Genomic DNA, 22231 nt, shown 5'->3' with positions numbered 1-22231 from the left:
AAATTTACTGAGATTTACAAACAAAATATTGAAGTTCTAGTGCCATGTTTTGGGGGGATTTTTGGTTTTGTTTTGGGTGTTTTTTTTCTCTGTCTGGCCTTTCAAAACATTATTTAACTGAAGTCGCAGTGATGGGAGGGGAATTAGCTTTTATCCATAATTGTATTACTAGAATAAGCTTTGATTTCACAAGTGTAGCAATACATTTCAACACCTCATGACTCCTGAGGTGGTTGGATGGAGTAACACTCAGACTTTTCTCAGTAAAGCAGTGTCTCAAACCAGTTAAATCCTGACAGTGACATGCCCTTGAATAATGTTGGGTTTACTTTGGATTGAAAGTGTAAAGAGGGTTTTTTCTTTTTAATACTTCAATTATTTAAGTTTAAACATAATTGCAATTTCAACTAGTGCCTTCACAATTATCTGATGCTTTTATGAGTTAGTATCATCTAAATGCTTAATTTCTAATATATATCATTTCATACTAAGTGTTACAGGCGAAGGAAAAAACATGAGGAATTATTAAGCATAGTTAACTTGTTTTATGCTCTAAACTTTAAAATCCAATGAGACAATAAAAGTACAAATTTCTGTATGTAACTTCCAGTAAAAAACTTTAAGCTAAAGTTATTATTGATGCCAGTAACATTGGGTATGAGCAAATTAATGAATAGGTAACTTTATAGAAATTTTAAATGTTTCTTCTTTGATAATACAATTGTAGACCAAATCAAAATGATTCTTTTTCCAAAGGGCAGGCTTAAATGCAAAAAAAATTACACAAGATAATAGCAAGGCAAAAAGTTAATGTCATGTTCAGAGTTTGGTGATATGTTTAAACAATACATACTTTTCTAAAACAGAATTCTTATAATATTTTCTACTTATGCAGTTGGTTTCACTAAAACATTTGAGTTAGGTGTTAACTATCTGTTGATAGTTGCTATTCAGCAATAAGGATTTTGTATTTAATTGAAAAAATATCTGTATTAATTTTTGCCATGGAAAATTTTCAGCTTTTCAATATAAATGTTTTATTAGGTAAGTAGTGACATTAGTTTTAATTTATAAGAAATTCATTAAATAGTTAAGGTAGTGTTTTATGAGTGATTTTATTTTGAGTTAATACCTTTGAGAACAACTGTTCAGAAGTCTTATTTAGATATAGGCCTACCCTGTATTTGAGATTTAAAGGATATTAACTTTTATCACAGAAGTTAATTATTCCACTGGTGATTATCTCTGTTTAATGAAGGAATCCAAGTGTGTGTAGTATATTGCAATGAAGAGCCTGTGATGCACCACTGCAGTTTATTTAAAAACCCGAAGGGAAACATTTATATGCAAAGAATAACAGTAGCAAGTGGCTATTCTTTACAATTTTCTGTTAGCCCATTAAGCATTCTTGAAAAAACAAATATATCAATAGAAGATGTCTTTAAAAGGATCTTTACGAGTATCCTGAAGAGCGTTTAATAAACTTTGCTATGTGAATATCTTAGGGTGGGATTTGGGAGAGAGGGATCTGTTCTTGCCTGTGCCACAACCATGAGCTGGGACCTTAGGCGAGTCATTTACCCTCTCTGTGCTTCGCTTTTGTGGCGTGCAAGTAATATTAAACTCCCTTGGTTCCTGGCAAGGTTTTCCTTCATTGATGATTAAGGTAGTTTGAAAATCAGAAAGTTAACTTTATTCTCATTACATTTAGATATCGGAAGCTATATTTCAAACTATTTTTTTCCCTTAATTTTTTCCTGATGATTTTTCTTATGGTAGGACTATCACTGCAATAGATAAGATGAACATTGTTGCTAGTGACACTTGCAAGTAAGATCATAATAGTGCAAATAGAACAGAACTATTTTGCAAACTTCACGTTTTTAGGTTTGAGTTACCATTATAACAAACATTAGATACGGTGTTTTACTGTAATTTATATTTTGTTTTGATTTGTTTTCATTTTCAGTTCAAGCTCAACAGCTGATGCAAATTCAGAGGAAACAGCTAATTTTCAAAAAGGAAAATCAACATTAAGCAAAGTTTTGGAGTCTTTTTGTTCATATCACTGGCAACAGACTTTGGCTATGTTAAAATTCCTAATACAAGATGAAAGTTTTCCTATAGCTTGCAGTTGCAAGCAAACACATTTGGTCCACTCTGAAACTCCCAGTTCCCTTACTGAAGAGGATGTTCACATTTCATTTTGTAATTGCAATGGACATATGCTGACAAAAAGTTGCTGTTTACAAACTCAAAGACCAAACACTTGTTTACCACCTCTGTCTGTCTGTATTAAAGATTTCCATTCTTTGTCAAGCCAAGCTGTAGCAATTGGATGTCTTAAGACAATGGTGAACAAAGCATGTAGTTCTCATAAGTATTGTGCTGAACAGCTGCAAAATTACCACCGGCATTCTGGGAAAACAACAGCATGTACATATTCAACCAAGGACTGTGATCTTTTGAACAGCATTAAAAATTCAAATAGATCTCGCAGCCCATCACCGCCTCCACTATCACCTGTACAGAGTAAAGAATTTGAATCGTTGGAAGGATCAGTTATAGATTTCCCAACTTTAGACAACAACAAGCTTGAAATCTCTATCAACCAGCCTCCATCCCTCTTGCCAGCTGAAGGAAGCAATGGAGAATTTGAATATGAGAGTCAAACATGCAAACGAAAAGAGACAACATTGCTATCAACAGACCAAGAAAGCAACAATTATATAAATCCTGAGAAGGCTGACAAAGGTGAACATTCTGCCATTTTTGAAGATTTAATAGACCGTATTAATGAAAAGCTAAAATCAATAGACACTACAGATATAGCAACAAATCTTGTAAAACTTTCTAGCAGTGACAGGGCACCAGAAAACGATGTCAAATTAGGAGAGTTCATAACCTCTCTTTTGCATAATGCTAAGGCAAGTGATTACAGCTTTAAGGAGTTACTTCGCCAACATGATAAACAAATGGAAAATAAAATCATCCAAACAAGATTTCGCAAGCGTCAGGAAACTTTATTTTCAATGTATAATTCTCCTGATTCACCATTCATTCGACGACAGTCTTTGCAAATCAAGAGGGAGCTTGCAAGCCTTGATGAAACCCTTGTAAGAAAAAAAGCAATTTCTGAGAGAACTGCAAAGAAATCCACCAAAAAAATTGATAAGATATATCCAAATAAAAGACACAGTTTTACTGTGATAGAAGAGGAGGCTTTGCAACATCTTGAAAATAACCCATGCATGAATTGCCAAACCAAACCAAGGTGCTTTCCACTACACCAAACAGAGTCTTTCAAACTACCTCTTACTAATTTTCACACGAGCTCTGGATTTCTAGTTCTTTCAGAAAACAGCACTATTGCCGCCAGACAGGCGAAACTTGCAAAAATGCAAGGAGATTGTGCAACCTTAAATGAGACTGGTCAAATTCCTCTACAGGATGAGAGTAATGAGATCTTGGGCAGAACTAAACGTAACATTGTGCCTCCTGGATGGTACTCTGTGTATGTAACAAACAATATTGTGTTTAGAAAGTCATACAATGCAAAAAATTCTTTCGAAAGTTTGGAAAAAATGAAACTAAATGAAGATGCTCAAGCTGAAAGACACAGTGACATAAGCAAAATTGTGAGAGACACAAATCTGCAAGTTGTTGTACAGCGTTTAGAAGATACAATAAGCTTAGCCAGAAAGACTAACAACTCGGATAGCTACAGAATAAATCAAAAACTTAATACATATGAACAGGTTATGAACCTAGGTGCTAGAAGAGACTTGCCTTTCACTGTGAGTGAAATGAGATACAAAGGACAAAGCTTCCTTCCACATTCACATGTGCCAAGCAGCAGTAAAATCAAAACGGTATGTGTGACAACAAACAAACAAGAAATGGTTATACATCAAGAAATAAATGACAGTCTTTTGAAATCTCTGACCTTTAATTCATCCAGTTCAGCTTCCAACAATGGGGATTTAAATACGACTTCTGAAGCTAGGGAGATCTCATCTCCCTTAAACTACTCCAGTCCTATTAAGCTTATGTTTGTCTCAGAGGTTAATAGTAGTGAAGGAGTCAAGTATACTTTGACATCTGCAGCTGCATCTTCGAAAGGAAGCACAGATATTTGTCTGTTTCAGGGGCACTCAAACACTTTGTTAGACAAACAGGTCACAGGAGATCTTTCTCATGCAATCTGTGTCAAGGATTGTGATTACAGTGAAAATAAGACCAAGGAGGAGTCAAGTTGTGTTTATGCAGAAGCAGTTACAAGCTCTTGTCCAATTGGTCAAACTAACTTAAATGACTCAAAACAAAATGAGGAAGTTGTGGAGAAATCAAGCAGTGGCAGTGAACTGGTTTTAAAAAGAAAACCTGGTAGACCAAAGAAAATAGGTCCTCAAGTTATTAAGCAGGTCAAGCGACCTATTGGACGGCCTCCTAAACCAAAAGTAGACATGACTGAAAGCACAGAACCTAGACCTAAACTTAGTAGTGATGGTAAAAGTACCAACTTGAATGCAGGAGTAATGGAAGAAGTTAACAGCAACAAAAACATTACTGTGACAGTTGTTTTTGGAAGGTCAAGAAGAACTAAGAGACATGTTTCTGAAAGTAATCTAAATGTAGTTAGTATTCTGCCCACACAGCATATTGATTCTAATTTTGCTAACGACCACAGCAAAGCGACGCACGATGTGGAAACTGGAAATGCTTTTACGGAAATAGTAAAAGCCTTACAAAATTCTTCTACTGAAAACGAGGTCTCTGGTTATGACTATGTCAGACCTATCAAGAGTAACCTAACATCGCCACATCCGTGCAGCAATATTATACGGCCCATTAAGAAACCGCTAACCACCATTCGTAAACCTGGCAGGCCAGCAAAAGTAAAAATCTCCGGCATATCAGTGACTGTTAATAGAGTTTCACCTCAAGAAAGAAAAGTGAGTATTAGCAACTGTTTGCCTCCTTTGCAACAGCAGAGTGTGTTAGAAAAAAATTTACCACCGGAGAGGAAAAATCAACTGTGCAATAACATGGGTCAAGTAATGAGCATGCAGAAAGATTCTAGAGAGGATGAAACAAACAGTGCTATTACAACAGTGTCAAGAAAACATGAAATTCCATCGAGGCATTCTGCTAGAGACAGAAAACCCTCGCTGCATTTTTTACATTCATTAGCATCTTCTAGTGCATTTACATGTAGAAGTGCCTTACTACATAAATCCTACAAACTCCATTTGAAAAAAGCTAAAGATCGAACAGAAAAACATAGGCAATCAAATCAGAGCACAGCATCCAAAGATACCTCAGAACTGAGAAATTCAGGAAATGTAAAAATGGATCTTAAGGATGGTGAGTTCGGGCCCATTAATGAAGTATCATCGGATCCCATTTTTTCATCTAATCCTTCTCTCAGGTGGTGGCCTACTTCCACTTCAAGTGACACTTTGTTGGAAGAACTAAACAATAGATTTGAGCGGATAACTAATACCTGGTTGCGAGTGGGGGGAAATGAGTTTGATAAATGTGCATGTGAAAAAAGGGATCCCATTGAACAAGACTGTGATACTGAAATGTCAAACCCTTTAGACTCCTGCCTTGTAGAACTTGAAACATCACCTATAAAAATGCTTTTTCAGAAAAAGTGTAACATGAATGAACTCTGCACCTGGTTTATGCAAACTACAGAAACACAGTCTCTCTCTCTAGTGAGAAAGGCAAATGCTCGCAATCCTTTAGAAGTAGTTAGTACTAGAGAGATAAAGATGGAAGCTAAACAGTCTGATCTTAATACTTGCCCTTTCAGAAAGCACTTTAAAAAGTTTGCACTATCCTCACCTTCCAAAACAGCAGGGAAATTACAGATACTCCATAATATGGTGAGGTCTCCAGTCTTAAGCAGGAAAAGTAATTTCACATTAGCCAGATTAAAAAGAAATGAGTTTAAGAAGCTACGGTGTGATAGGTGGGGACAGATGAAAAAGCTCTATAACCAGGCTCCTGGAGGCTGGAAATCAAAAAAGAAAAATTTGCAGTTCTTTTGCCAAAGCCAGTTGTTTAAAAGTACAAGTGAGGAAACCAATGGTGAAATGCCCAAGCTCGAGGAAAAAAGTACAGTAGAAATCCAGCCCACTCAGACTTTGGTAGAATCTCAGAGTAGTCTCATACCAACTGAAAATGAAGCCAGAGATGCATTTGTTCAACAGATGATGGGATCTTCTGAGTTTAACCCACATCCTGGTTTAGCAAATATACTTAAGTCACATGCAGAGACAAATGGAACTGTTTGTTGCCAACAAAATGTTAGAAAAGAACAAAGCCAAGATAAATTGTTTCAAAGTACTTGGAAAGCCAAAACCTTTAAAGATTGTAGGATATTTCTGAAAAAAATCAACAATATTGAGCAGCACAATTCATTTAAGTTAAATAATGTCATTTATTCTCCTGAAGCTGTTGAAAGTAAAAGTACTCAGGCCTATATGGAAGAAAAAAGACATCCTCTTTTGAGGTCCCATTCTACTAAACAAAATGCATTAAAGAAACACGAAAATGAAATGGAAACATCTAAAGGATCTGTTTCTTCTAAAGTGACTGAAAGGCTGGATGACGAGTTTCACAGCTCAAAATTTAGTGGTGTAAACCGTGATGATAATCCTGCTGGTAATTCTGAAATTCTTATCAGAATAAATAAAAGAAAAAGTCCACAATGGGAGACCACTGATACACATATAAGGAAAAGGCATAAGAGACAATCATGCAGTAGAGGACAAATGGCAACTTATTACTCAAAGTACCAAGTAGGTAAGTTCCTGTTCCCACCTTCATCTTAAAATTATAGTCTTAAGGAATTAGAGAAGTCAAACAACTAAGCACTTTGGGTTTGTTTTGTTTTTTTTTAATTGCATGATCCTCCTTTTAATTCCAGAGACATCATGAAATTAACCATTGCATAGCATCAGAGTAATGCAGAAAAGTGGAATTTTAAAATGTATGTAATATTTTACATGAACATTTCAGCTACAGTAGGTGTGTTACATTCTATTACAACTATAACGCACCAAGATAGAAGGAAAAGAGCTAACTTAAAACAGCTCATACTACAAATCAAGTTCTGACATGTCTGAACTCAGTCACAACTGGTTATTGGTTTCAAAAGGAACTGAATTTCATTCCACTATGTAGTTTCTCATATTTTGAGGAAGGGTAAATCATGAAAATGTAGCAGAAATTCAGTGTATTGAATTTTTTTAAAAAAAGTCATCATTGAATGTTTTCTAATGTAAATCAATCGTGATTTTATAATTATATGGTAAGAAATCGCGCTATGTACTTCTGATAAGTAGTCATTCAGAGATTTGTTTTAGTATCCATTCATTGCCAGGTGAAATCTGATGACTATAAAGTGTTTGCCCACTGAATCCTAGCAGAACAACTTAAAATGCAAAATTATGCTAGACAAGTATGATACACAGTTACTATGCTAAATGCATTGGCTTGGAAACTCTTTAGGCTAGTGTGAAATTAAATCCATTTTTGAAGCTAGATATTTACAATACATTGCAGTATGAGTGTGATCTTAGGCTGTTATGTTACTTACAAAGAGGGTACACTTATGAAATTATTTTTTCTATTGGGTGAAGAGATCTCCTTAAGCAGAAGTCTCAACTCAGTTCAATGAAATAACTAAGGTGTGCAATACTCACCAAGTGAAAGAAAAAATCTACAATAGGAATTAAATTAGTGCAGAAGTATTCATTTACAGAAACAATAATCTGTTAGCTAGTCTGATTATATTGCCCAAAGAAATAGAAGAACTCTTCAAAATACCAGAGGAAAACCTTATGTCTGCCTTCGTATTATATTTTATAGAAAACTCTCTGATAATAAACTGAAAAGTTTATTTAAGTTGTAGTATAAACAACATTGTGGCTCTTGTATACTTTATTTCTTTTACGCTATATTTGATAGATAAAATTCTTTGTATTAAGCTCATTCAATGTAACCCTGCTTTTCCAAAATACAGCATTTTTTATCTTTAGATTATGATTTTGTATTTTAGTTCACTGATTTGCAGCTAAACTCAACATACAAATCTTGTTTTTAGGAAGGTCAAACCTTGACACAAGACTGCTGTAAGAGCCAGGCCTAGAAAAGGAAAGGGTAACATCTCTCTGTTTCTGTTTTGCAAATGAAGAGCTCTCTCATAGTTTTATTTCATAATTTAGACTGTAGTAAAGAAAATTTTGCATTCAAATATTTAAACTTTTTCTTGCTGTGGCAATACAAGACCTATTACTGTGATATGGTCTCAGTTTTAATTTGGACTCAGTTTTATTTACCTGATAACTTTCCTCCTTTAGTTTTGGATCTTTAGGAAATCTGATAACTATTTTGATATTTTACATTATCTCATTTACAATTTTTGTTACTTTCGCTTTTATTCATAATTTCTCATATCAGTTGTCGTCTTTAGAAAGTTCACTGGTAAACGAAATGTTAAAAGACAAAGAATGATGATTCTGGAATTCTCTCTACACTTGTAACCCAAATCTTTTTCAGGGGTACTATTGCAGTACTGGGGGATTGTCTGACATAGAAAAGGGTGTCTCGTTTTGGCACGTTGGTTCAACATTGTGTACTGTCTGCACTAGCCAAGGAAATCATATAAGCATTTTTAGTCTAAAGTATAGCTGCTGGCTAAAAAGAACGAACATGATTTCTGGCTGTGCATGCACCTGTTTTCAGACGTAATTCCTGCATTTGGAAGTTTAATGCACAAGAAAACATCATTATTCATTTTTATGTTATTTAGACTGTGTTTTTGTTGATGTGGTATCATAAATTGTATCATTGTTCTGTTGTCACGCCTGAAATGTTCTTATTACACATTTATGGTCAATATTTAAAGTTTTTCGTCAAGTTTTAACTGATCTTGGTGTCTTACCGAATATGCTTGAAAGAAAAAGGTGTTGTGATGCTGTTTTATTGTGAAGCATTGTGGCAGATAGGCAGAACACTGTTAACAAATTTTTATGTATACTCAGTTTATGCTAGAATGTGCAAGTGGGAATAAAGCATTTGAGTTCTCACAGCTCAAGGTAGTACCAAGCAACAAGAATTAGCCATGTACTCATTGTAGCAACAGAAGGGAGTTAATCACTTTTTCATAATGCCTTTTTTGTTGAAGATAAGGTGGCTGGTAGATACTTTGGTCCACATGACTTTTGAACTGTTTCAACAATGCGTTTGATATGTAGGGGATGGTTCCCTTTTACTCAACACAGAACACAGATTCAGTGTTCTGACCATTTTAATTTCTAAAGTGAAACATTATTATCCTCTGTGATGGCAAAGAAAATTATGTAAGCCTGGTTTTAGGGAAGCATTCATGTTTTCCTTCCATGAGAGTGGTTCATTGTGTTTCATTGTAACACTGGAGAACACATTCTATTGCTTTGGACTTGGCCAAAAGTCTTCAAGAGAACCAAGCTGAAACAAGAGAAACTATTATTCAACATTAAAATAGGACACTATAAAAGACTCCATTTTAGGAACTCACAATGTACTGAGTATTTAAAAAATCTTCTGAGGGTGTGGATTTATCACAGATGCAAAAGGAGGCTGTGGACCTACTACAGTAGCAGGCAGAACTGTAGGCTGTGATGACATCACATACCTGTTTACGTACCCTTTGTGTCAGGGTGGGAGTTCACATAGAAAAGCTTCTAAAATCAATTCTAATCACTTGAAGCTAGGATATTTTCTTCATCTAAAATAATTTTCTCCATTATAATTCGGCTTTTCTCCAGTAGTCTGGATTTTTAGAGAAAATCAATTGTATTTGTTGGTAGAGAATATAAATTTTCAATTTTGATTTTTCATTATATTTGAATGCTGGCTTTAAATGCTATCTCTAATGAGATCAAGTTAGTGCAGTACTTACAATGAGAATTTGCTAATCTTTGTAATCATTTCAAAGTTGACTACAAGACTTAGGAATCTAACTATGAAAACTTGGTATCTTCATGAGTCTGATTATTCTCGATTGTGCACTTAAAACTGCATCTATATTAATAAGACAAAAGACAAAGCTAAATTTTCTTAAAATTGGGAGGGAAAATGTTGTGAACTCTACACATCTATATTAGTATGCCATTAATATTCCCCTATTGTTGCTTATTTGTCTTGTTGTAGTGCAGACCAGTAAGGATAAGGCTACAATGTGAATCGCTTTCCTACTACTGTAGAAGACATCAGTTTTTGATCTAGTGACAAAACCAACTGTTTTTTAGCAAGTCTCTTAGGCTTTCTCTTTCATAAAGTAGCACATTTTATACTCCTAGCATGGAACAAATTTAAAATATTAGATTACATAAAATGCAAAAGAGACTTAGTGTAACAGTCTTAAATCTGTTGATTTTGATTCAACAGCTTTGTCTTAGCTCTTTTCACAAAAGCTTTTCACCAGAGTAAGTTTCACCTGTGATGCAGAGTAAGTAGATAGAAATGTTCATAACTGTAATTGCCAGACAAAGCTACTTTTTCACAGACAGCCATAAAATAAAGGTACAAAATTAATAGAAGATGCAGGACCAATATTGAAATGAACGACTCTACTCAGTAAGTGGGCTGTTTTTAATGCAGTATAAAAGCAAATAAGGTAGACTTGATATACAGTTGGCCACACATATATAATAAATCCACATATATAATAAATTAAATGAACTTAATGGTCTCTGCCTCATTCCCCTTAATGCAACATCAGCAGCTCTAATACCACAGCCTAATACTCCATCTTGTTTTACACTCTGGAATTCCATTTGCCAAATCCAATTATGTAGTCTTTCCTTCCCTTGTCTTGTTCTCCCATCATGTGATCTAGTGTGAGGTGCATAAAGCTTGGGTACTTTTGGGGTTTAAACTGTCGTCATTTGCATCTTGCCTTAGCGTATGCTGTTCCTCTGGTTCTTTTGAGGGTTCTGAGCTAAGGATTTATACTTCTGCTTGTTTGAGTCAAAGAACTCTACTCTGAAGTCTTTTTTTTCCTTTACCTGCAAGGAAATTTCAGTAGTTTAGTGTCATGATCAATAAGCCTTTGTGTGGGATTTATATATACAATTTAAAACATAAGAGGGTTTTTTTTCATCATTCAGTATTGTTTTATTTTCTTTTTTATTTCCTCAAAAACTGAGAAACCCATACTCATGCTTTCCTATTTGTCCTCAGTCCTGAGGAAATGGTTAAATTATTCAGCTTTAAAGAAAGAACTGGTAATAACTGAATAAATAAAGACAGGCTTCTGTCTTTATGCTTAAGCTGTTCTCTAGAAGAGAAAACAGGTTTGCCAGGCCTGCCTAGTGCTTCTGAAAATATGAAAACTACGTATCCCTTTTCAAATCCTTTTTTCTGTTAGGAATTTACAGCTTAAAGCAGAGCTTCAGTTCGTGTTAGAAAAGGATAAAGGTCAATCAAATTTGTAATTTTGTAAATGAAGAGTTGATGTAGTCTGACCATCACAAAGCAGTTCACTATACTGAAACAATTCCACATTTTGGTGTAGAACTCTGCGAAAATATTCTGTTCAAGAAAGATGCTTTAATTTATAGAGGCATGTGTACTGCGCCTTAGTTTGCATTCCTCTATCGTTTACATGCTAAAGCTAGTAGTGTTTTTCTTTTCTTTCACCAAATTTTTGTAAAGCTAAAATTTGTTACACTAGAATCTCCAGTTAGTTCATAGAATCACAGAATGGTTTGGGTTAGAGGGGACCTTAATGATCATCTAGTTCCAACCCCCCTGCCGTGGGCAGGGACACCTCACACTAGACCAGGTTGCTTAAAGCCCCGTCCAGCCTGGCCTCGAACGCTGCCAGAGATGGGGCAGCCCCAGCTTCTCTGGACAACTTGTTCCAGTGCCTTTCCTCCCTCATAGTGAAGAATTTATTCCTAATGTCTCAGCTGAACCTCCTCTGTCAGCTTAAAGCCATTCCCCACTGTCACTACATGCCCTTGTAAAACCCTTCTCCCTAGCTTTCTTGTAGGCCCTTAAGGTACTGGAAGACTGTTATAAAGTCACCCCTGAGACTTCTCCAGGCTGAACAAGCCCAAAGTTACATTCAAAACAACTGAGTAAGTTACATTCAAGAAGTTCAGATTCTGGTTCCAGAATCGAGGGTAAGATTTAAAATGGTGTGAGATGGCTGGGCTGTTGTTGAATGTATTCTTGGGTAGAGTTTCCTTCCCTAATTCCTCTTTCACTCCAGCAAAAGAAAGTTCTAGTCTGTCATTTGATGATTCAGCACCTTCTTCAGATTTTTCAAGCCAAATATAATGCCACATTTATTCACTGTTTATGCTTTTCCTAGCAGTGTCCTCTTGTTTTGCTGTAATTACGCATTTGTGCCTTAAAGGTACTGTTTAAACAATAGGAATGTTTGTACTATTCCAAAGTATTTTAGGAGAAAGTCTAAACATTTATTTGCAGGGTGTTACAGGGTGGTGCTGAGTCTTAGTAACTTACCTGAAACTGTGATTCAAATGTAAGTGAACTTTTAGTAGATGTAATTTTTCTTTTTTTATGTTCTTTCTTCCTTGTATTCATTTGGTAGCTGGATATTAATTTGATTCAAAGAAGATTTTTGCCATATTTTAAGAACAGCATTTTCTTATCATAAGGTGTTTTCTATGGTCAATATGAAAAAAGAGAGACTCTGCGCTTTCAAATGGCCTTGAATCTTGAGGGTTTCCCAACACACTGTTTCCGAAAGCTGTTGACAGCCTTCAGGTTCTAATTTAGCCAGATATTTTTGCAATGATCAACAAATAATTGGATGATGTAACTGAATGGAAATTGTTCAATATGGGATGCCCAAGATTTTAAGAGCAACATTCTGCATTCAAATTCACACACCACTGCAACATCACAGCTTGACAGTTCTGCTCTTCATGGTCTTTGAGATGATGTCATGCTTTGTAGTTCAATGTGATGTAAAACATGATGGTCTTCTTGGGTGTGTAATCTGACAAAGAAAGTTTATGGAGTCCTCATTAACAAAGTTTTCTTCCTAGTTATTTAAAATATATTCTTAGATATTTTAAAATAAATCAGAAGAAAAGATTTGGAAACCAAAGTTTGTTGTTGTTGGGTTTGATTTTTTTTTTTTTTTTAACAAATACAGGTATATAGAAATGTATGATTTATAGACCTGTAACTATATATGTATAGCGATATGTACTGAGAACATTTCTAATGCACCATTTGAAGAGAAAACCTTGACTGAGGTCCCAAGTGAGATGTTAATTGGAATTTTTTAATTACTTTGATGCTTGTAAGGAGTTTTTTTTAATGGTGCTGTATAAAAATCTAGAAAAGAAAATACATATTATTTCACTACTGTTCAAATAAAATATTGAATCTTTTGTAACTGAGCAATAACTCAAATGTACTCCATGCATTTTTATCAGGTTCCTAACCAGGTTATGACTCAAAACACTGTTTTCTTTTCCTAGCAGTGTCCTCTTGTTTTGCTGTAATTACGCATTTGTGCCTTAAAGGTACTGTTTAAACAATAGAAATGTTTGTACTATTCCAAAGTATATTCCAACCACTCAAAACTCACTGTTTTGAGTGGTTGCAGTGTATCTTGATAAAATAATGCTGTTCTTGAGACACATCTCTCTCCTTCTTCTCCTTATAATGCATAAGGTATCATCTTGAATTACTTCAGTTTTCATATCTCCGCCATCTGTTATTTCTTTTCACTCCTTATTGGATTGCCAGCTTTCAGCTGACTAACTTTTCTCATCTAAATGCTCACTTTTAATTTTTTTTTCTCCATGTGTGATTTTTGTCAATGTTATTTTCTATATTACTCGCTTTAGTAAGTCAGGCTGGCTGTGTTCTCCCTGCAGCTTTCTGCCTTCTTTCCTCTCTCACAGGAGCATGTAAAGTGTGCACACTTTTTCAGGGAGGCTGACGAGCCCAAGCAGGATGTCTGACCACTCATGACAGCTCAGCTCCCATCATTGGCATTGGCTCTCTGCTAGTGTTGGCAATCCCACTGCTTCTTGTATATCATGATACTTATATTTTCACACCAACATACTTGTGCTTCATCTGTGACTTACTATAGCTGCCAGTGTGTCCTGGCTTCAGCAGTAGCAGTCATTTTTCTCCCTCTTAGTAGCTGGTGCAGTGCTGTGCTTTTGACTTTCAGCCTGGGAACAGAGCTGATAACACAGAGGTTTTTAGTTGTTTCTCAGTAATGTTTACTCTGACCAAAGACTTTCTGAGTCTCATGCTCTGCCAGGGAGGAGGGGAAGGCGGGAGGAAGCAGAGACAGGACCCCTGACCCAAACTAGCCAAAGAGGTATTCCATACCACAGCACGTCATGCCCAGTATACAAAGTGGGGGCAGTTACCCAGAAGGACTAGATCACTGCTCTGGTCGGGCTGGGTATTGGTTGGCAGGCCGTGAGCAGTTGTATTCTCTTCCCTTATCATCATTATCATTATTCTTATTGGTGGTAGCAGTAGTGGTTTGTGTTATACCTTAGTTACTGGACTGTTCTTATCCCAACCCGTGGGAGTTACATTCTTTCGATTCTCCTCCCCATTCCTCCAGGAGCCAGGGGAGGAAAGGAGCGGGAGGGGAGTGAGCGAGCAGCTGCGTGGGTCTGGGTTGCCAGCTAGGCTTAAACCATGACGCTATGTCTTAGTGAAAGAACTGCCCAACCTGCATTGGTACTGTGCCGTGGTCCTGCAGAACTGCTGTTTATTTCACACCATAGCTTTTATTCCTTGATTTTATTCGGAACCAGCTCTGAAACACTGTTCAGACCATCCAGACTAATACCCTCCAGTTGTTCCACATTCATCTGCGTCCTCTCTTTATCCTTTGCTCTCCTTTAATTGATTTTCAGATCATGCATCAGCTTTTTTCCAAGCAGTACATTTGTGAGTGTCAAAGCATGCTCTCAGGAGCACAGCAGAATGTGTGCAGCCCGGTTTCTTTCCGTTTTGTTTTGTGCTGCATCTTTTTCATCTTTGTACTTCTGCTGCTCCATACTATCTCTTTCACCTGGTAAGAGATTTGTACTAAGAGCGAGAAGTCTGTCAGACTGTCTTAGATTTCTTTCACTGATGTTCCACAAGTGCTCAGCAAATTCCTCCTAGCCTCCTTCAGTTATCTTTCTCATGTATTTCATATGTATTTCGTATCTATTTCCTTTCTTCCCACACTTTTTTTTTCCCCCTCAAACCAAGAAAAACATTTCTGAGTTAGTGCTGAAGACCAAAAGCAATTTTTTCACCATCATTTCAGTCTGGGACTACAGCTGGTTCTGACTTCTTACCTTGTCTTTTTGTCTACATTCAGTTCCCCCCATGTCTTGCTTCTCCTTGTGTACTGTTCTATTTGTTTCAGTAGTCCAACTGTGTCAAATCCAGCTCTTAGGACTAATTTTTAAAAGCCTCCTGCATATTGCTTATCTCCCCAGCTTGCTTTGATCTAGTTGAGCACGTTGTCTATTTCCAAGGCATTTCTTTCTCTCAGATTCCCAAATAGGATTCCATCCACTCAGCTGAAAAAAAAAACCCAAACTATTTCTTATTACAACAAGAATCCATTTGATAAACTGAAACGAGACAGTAAAAAATTTCTTTGTAGATTTCTTTGTAGATTTTTTGTTGTTGCATTTGAGCATTGTGGAAACAATGAGTTAAATTTTAGAGATAATATATCTGTGTGTGCTTGGTTTACTTTCATTTCAATGTTCCTTGCATTACTGAATCAGCCTCTGTTGGAAAGGGTGCTGAGGCTACTATAGTGCTGTGGGGTTTAACTTAATCTATTCCACTGTTTCTTTTGGGGGAAATGTTTAAGTGCTTTGTACAGAGAAATTATTTTTTTTTATGCTGCTGAAGTTTTACTGTTCTTACTCAGCATTTTTTTAAACCTTTCTGTAAAAGCCTTAGATCAGTGCTGTATCTCACCGATGCTCTTAAGCTTTCCAGGCTGCCAGTTTGCACCTCACTGATGGCAGTGTTTAACAGTGTAGTTTGCAGAATCTTTGTCAGACAGGAAGGTAAAAACCAGTTTGCCGTAGACCTCAGCTAGGTGGGAAAGAGAAGTGTTTATGAAATAAGTGTTGCAAAAGATTTAGAGAAACATAACCCTGCAGTGATAGTTTCATAGTCATTTTACAGCCTACAAATACAGCATTTGATGGTAATCTCTAATGGGAAATGCTGAGGAGTTGCCTAACAGAAAGAAACATTTATCCCTGTTCCTGTTTCTTCTGCGTGGCCTTGACACATGGTAGGCAGAGATTAACTCAGCAAATCTATGGACTTGAGCTAGCCAGGTTTTCTCAATTTTGTTGTTTTCATACAGCGGGTGTCAAATTCCTGGTTTTCCTGAAAAATGCAGTGCCAAACTGCATGGAATATAAGAAGCTCAAAGAATACTTGTATGTGTGTGTATGCTTGGCAGCCTACCACGTACAGTATTGCTGTCACATCCTCCTATTAATTAGTCAGCACTTCTGTTATCTTGACAGTGATTTAGGTTAAACTAAAGAAAGAAACAAAATTTCACAAATACTTGTATGCGAGCAGTGTATCTGGAAGTGGGGAAAAGAACAAGGTTTTCTTCAGCTCTTGGAAGACTGTAAAGGCCCCTTGCTGATTGCTTTAGTAGAAGGTCGAATTTGAAGACCTATCATCTCTTGAATTCCTTTTGCTTTAATGATAGGAGGAAATTTTTGTGGAGAGAGATGATCCTTTTCGGTCCTAGCAGGCCCGGAAGTTTACACACCATGCTCAGCCAGGGGAGACTAGATGGGACTTCAGAGTCCACTGGCACGATTTGAATTTGTCTGCTGTGATTTGTTAGAATAACAAATAGGTAATTGCCTCTGTCTCCAACACTGTTGGAGGATAGTAAATGCAGAGATGATTGGATAGTGGTGACTTGGGAGCTGAGTAGCAACACATGAAAAATAAACCCTGGAGTCATCTCTGACAGTTTTCTAGGCCCATAGGTTTTAGGTTCAGCAGCATCCAAAGGAAGGCAAGAGCAGAGTGTCCTGTCACTGTACACAACCTCCGTGTGTCCACATCCTCAGTGTGGTACCTGGTGCCTCCCACCTCATCACTCGTTCAGATATACTTACTCACACAGCAGTCATGTAGAGCATGCAACAGACCACAGGTACACACACCTCAGCTCTCTGAGATACATGATTTTTAATTTGCAATTGTTTCAGATCAAAAAGGTATAGTCTTATTTCCATTTTTATATATGTGTGTATATATATACTTTCTAAGAAAAGACAAGAATTATCAACATCAGTTATTGTACACTCTGAAATAGGAAGTCTTTTACATTAATCAGTAAATGTTGCCAGCACTTCAAGAGTACTTAAAGATGAAGAAAAGCATGAGTTTTTGAGAAATGTTGCTAGTTTATCATACAAAGAATTTGAAAAAATACAGACTCTTTTCTTCCTTTTCACTGGGCTGTTAGCACAGTTGACCTGTCTTAAAATTCACTAATGAAAGCAGAACTATTGAATATTCCATGGCTGGAATTTATGTTCAGTGTTACAGGAGCATCAGTAGCTGATATCCACCAATCACGTGCACAGAAGCTGATGAACTGAGTCAATCCCAACTGAATAAAACCAAAGCAGATGATAATTGCTGGAATAGTAAACAGATGGCTTCAGAATGGCAAATTCTAACCTTTTTAGAGACTGTTATATAAACCAGTAACTGCCTGTTGTCTGGACAGATAAAGGGACCTCCATCCTCTTACTGGTGCAAGTGTTGGTAGCAGAGAACTCCAGAAGGCTGTAGAGCTGAGGTGTATCACAGCCTCATTCCAGGCTCTGCTGGAGCAGGCTCCTTGGCTTCTGTAATATGCAGGTCTTCCTGACAGGAGGGCCACAGTGTGCACCTTTTGTAAGCAGAATGGAATAAAATTTAGAGTAGAATCTGCTGATGGATCTGGCTGGAGAAATTCAGCTGCTTCTATTTAATGTTATGCTTAAATTATATTCTCTGCTTTAAAAAAAAGTTATCTAAATACACCATTTTCATGCCTGGTTACATCAACAGCTAAGAAATAAATCACTGCCGGTAAAAGTGAAAAGCAAGATGAAAGACTAGGTTCTTCTTGGTTAACAAACATATTAGTGCAGATCTCAGACCTATTGTTTTCCACTTTTACTGTGATAAAAATAAATTTCCTTAAAATACTTGAGCTTTTTATGTTGATGTTACCTATACTGGGGAACTGATGAAAACATTAATTTAACATTTCCCTGTTCCTGTTTTTACGCATGCTCTTAAAATGCCAGACTCCTGAGTTTCATAGAGCTCTTCCATGAGAGGTAAATGACTGCACAACTACCAGCATATCAGTTCTACTTCTGCAGCCTCGGTCCTGCCTTTTACACCTGGTACCCAAGCCTGTACAAAACCTAAAATATAAAGAGTAGGAGAGTCCCTGAGAGAACCAACTACGCAAAGCGCTGCTTGGGGGTATCGCAGCACTCTGTGTTTGCAGTCCAAACAAAGGGGAAGGAATTATGGTCACAATTCCACCAAGCCCTAGTATACATAGTTACAGCTAGCAGTGCTGTTTGGAAAATGGGCCACACCAACAGTACAATTCCTGGTTTGTGTACATAAGTAAGATGCCAAATCATTTGAGAAGCCCAAGCCTTTAGCTTTTTCTGTCTGGCATTTGCCCACTGTTAAACAAGGTTTATGTGGCTACTACTTTAAAGACAGTAGAAATGCTGTTCTTTAAAGCACGTTATAGGTATGTACTACTGCAGAGTTCGTAGTTTCTTGATTCCTGAGGCATTTGTGTTCTTTGACATAACAACAGCCACCACAAAAAAAAAACCAAAACCCTGAACAAAATGAAAACAAACAAAAACCATCCCCCAAAACACCAGCAACAAACAAATCCCCAAATGTAACAACATTCCAGCCTTCACTTCATTTAACTGTAGATTGTTCAGAGGGTAAGTTTTGCTACCTGGCCATGCCTGGAAAGCACATAATCAGTAGGGGTGAGGCAGGCTGCAGGACTGCAGCAGTCAGCATTAGCACCATCTCAAACACACGCTTAATCCCAAGGCCGTAAGAAAAGGCTTTGACTTTCTGCATAGTGGTGAAGGCAACAGTTCAAGTCTGAAGAAGCTGTAAATTCAAGAAAGTAACATTGCTAACTGAAGTCTTCCCTGTCACCTACACTTGCACTCTCTGTCTCCTATGGGAAGGGACAGATTAGAGCAACATGAGCATGTGCAGCTCAGAAAGAATGAAGGAAAATAGCACAAAGCAAAAACATGACGAGAGAGGCAGAAGAGTAAGCACACTAGGAAATACTGGGCATGGGAGCAGTACCCCACTTACAGAGGGTTAGGAGCTAGGGTTGGTAATTTAGAAATGCCCATTTAACCACCCTGTCAGAAAGGCACATGGCCTTCCAGAGAGCTTGCATTAAAATGTAAAAGAATGGAAATCGCATTTCAGATGCTCTGTGAAATGTAACAATGACTTTACCTGTTACACAGGCTGTCTTTCCTACTTGCCATGACATTGAAAGAAGTATAATCAAAGTCAGTGAATAGTATTCGAGTAACACAAGCTAGGTATTTTGGGTTATAGTCTGATGATTACTGAATGTCCCAGCTAGACTGTTCACCCATGGGCACACTATAAATACTATACAGATTCAGTCCTTGATACTTTGCACCTAAACATACTGTGATGGAGCCGATTTCCTGAAATGCTACAAGAGATTCTTGCTGCTTAAACATGCCTTTGATAGGAGAAACTGTGCAGATAGTTTATAGCACAATCATTACTTTCTGCCCTTAATTACAACACATACAACTTGATTTTTAGCATCTCAGTAATTAGAAATACTTCCAACTTTGCATCATTCATCCACTTAGAAATCTTTGAAGAGGTTTGTGAGAAACAATGAATTGCAGGAAGGAGGCAGGGAAAGAGAAAAGTAGCAGGGATGGAGAAAAGGTAATGACAGTGCTTGATATGTTAACGAAAAAAAATTTATGATGAGGATGGTGAAACACTGAACCAGGTTGCCCAGATAGGTGGTAAATGCCCCATCCCTGGAAGCGTTCAAGGCCAAGTTGGATGGGGCTTTGAGCAACTCAGCAGTGGAAGGTGTTCCTGCTCGTGACTAGGTGACTGTTAAGGTCCCTTCCAACCCAAAACATTCTATGATGCTATTCTGTGATTCTATGTGCACAATGAGAGCGTGATGCGGTCCACACAGTATCATCTGTTCAGTGATTCCCACAAAGGGCTGGGTTTCTTTCCTTTCTTCCCTTTACTTACTTTCCTAGATTTAAAACAAAATAAACACTGTCAATATAGCAACTCTTTCATGGCTGTACTGTATTAACAGTGTCAGCAAAACCACCCAGCCCCAAGTTCTTGCCCAGTTCCTGGTCTATGGTTTTACAGTAGTCAGCTGGACACAGTTTAAGAAGGGCCACTCCCTTCCTGTGCAGAGGAACAGCATCAGCAGGACTGTGAGCCTGGGACAGGCTCTGCCAACCACCAGGACTATGCCATTTCAATAGGAACAAGCCCCGTCTACTTTGACAACATGGAGAGCACAGTACAGTCAAGTTCTATCTTAGTGTTTCTGAACCATAGTGCAGTAAAACAGCAGAAAAAAACCCACAGAATACACAGGCTGCCACCACCAGTTTGTTTGTTTGCAGAGGAAGAAGAAAATATACTAAACTTTGTCTCTTTTTTCCCCCCCCCTCCCACCCCCACTTCTTTTCTCACAGCACACTACAAGTGAAAGTCTCGGAGCCGCAGAATTCAATAGACATGAACACAGAAACTGAACATTTGAAGTCCATAAAGACGTGCCTTAATCAGCCCACTGAGTGGAATCTGAGTTTTTCAGCAACATCTCTCTCCAGCTGTAAAGTTTTTAACCAAAATCTCAAAACTGATGAGAATAAATAGATCACAGCTGTTCTTGCACTATTATTTTATACATTGTTCCTGATTATTTTTTTTCTGATGAATAATAAGCATTCATTACATTGATCTTGAAATGATCTTGTGTGATTTGGCTTTCTCTTATTACTAGCATTATTCATTTTGATGCTTTCTTTTTTCTAAATATAAAGTTTCACATCTGACCATCATGAAATTCTTGCAGTACAAATTTATATCAGAATCAGATGTTCCCCATTAATAGTATTGTGATTTTTCTATGTTCTTTAATTATTATTTCCCAAGTTTATTTTTGTGCACGAAAGTTAATATATTATGTAATTTGTGGCATAGGTCACCATGTAAAGATTTATGGTAATAACAACTCAAACTAAGTCTGTAACAGGTGGAGACCGACTACCTCGAAGCAAAGCAGTGAAAAGGTAAATTACGTGAGATCTCCTTCACCAACAGAGTGAAATGCGCCAAACACGCAGGTTGTTTCTGCAGTATGCTTTCATCTTCATCATCCATCTTGAGAATGTCTGTGTGACAGTGTGTCATGAGCATAATGTCTAAAAGAATGGGCTGAGCCTGTGGGAGAAGCTCTTGAATGATTGTCATTCAACAAATCTGTATCTGCACTTTTTGAGGTTTCTGCTAAATGGTCTTTCTCCTCCCTTTGTTTCTATGAATTTATGCCTGCCACCAATTAAAATGGATGTAAATGCTTTTCCTATTTCATTTTTTTCTGTGTACTTTGGAAATTCAATGTAAACATCAACATTTTGAACTCTACTCAAAGAAGTAGCGAATGGTTGTAGCCAACTACGTTGTAGACATTCCGTGCTTAGATCAGCTTTGGCAAGGTTCATGTACTTCATTCATCAAAACATTATTATTAATAGAGCTATAAAAAAGTGTTAGAATAAAACCATATGATATATTTCTCTTTTCTGGAGTCATACATTCAATAGCTAGAGTAGAGGATTCTTAATTCAACTTCTTAATAAGTGGTCTCTCCTGTCCTTGCCAAGAACCAATTTTCCAGAAGGCAATTTCCTTGGAAGACACTGTGTTCTATGAAACAAAGTTTTTAAGGATTCACTTAAAATTATCATCTTTCTTAAAGTGAAGATGCACTTTGTCTTTACAGAAGTTTGTTGGTTTGCAGGTGCTATCCAGTAACTGAAATAAAAAGGTTGTGGTT

At 37.1% G+C, this 22231-nt stretch overlaps 1 protein-coding gene across 10 annotated transcripts in view; it reads left to right on the top strand.

The window, feature by feature from the left end:
• Nucleotides 1-21976, top strand: part of LCORL (ligand dependent nuclear receptor corepressor like) — an 84116-nt gene extending 62140 nt beyond the window's left edge. For 8 of the 10 annotated variants that reach the window (XM_057426815.1, XM_057426818.1, XM_057426821.1 and 5 more), the window contains 2 exons: nucleotides 1970-6816; nucleotides 20865-21017. In XM_057426815.1, coding sequence (XP_057282798.1) covers nucleotides 1970-6816; nucleotides 20865-20878 — 4861 coding nt within the window. In that variant the 3' untranslated portion in view covers nucleotides 20879-21017. Of the gene's footprint in view, nucleotides 1-1969; nucleotides 6817-20864 lie in introns of all 10 variants that reach the window. The other 2 variants (XM_057426825.1, XM_057426826.1) reach the window with 2 other exon arrangements.
• Nucleotides 21977-22231: the final 255 nt, after the last annotated feature.

Source organism: Pezoporus wallicus, unplaced genomic scaffold (genome assembly GCF_028554395.1).
Source record: "Pezoporus wallicus isolate ANWC-B61680 ecotype Strahan unplaced genomic scaffold, APGP_CSIRO_Pwel_v1 scaffold_13239, whole genome shotgun sequence".
NCBI lineage: Eukaryota > Metazoa > Chordata > Aves > Psittaciformes > Psittacidae > Pezoporus > Pezoporus wallicus.
The sequence above is the reverse complement of the archived record's forward strand: the minus strand, read 5'-3'. Positions and strand labels throughout refer to the sequence as shown.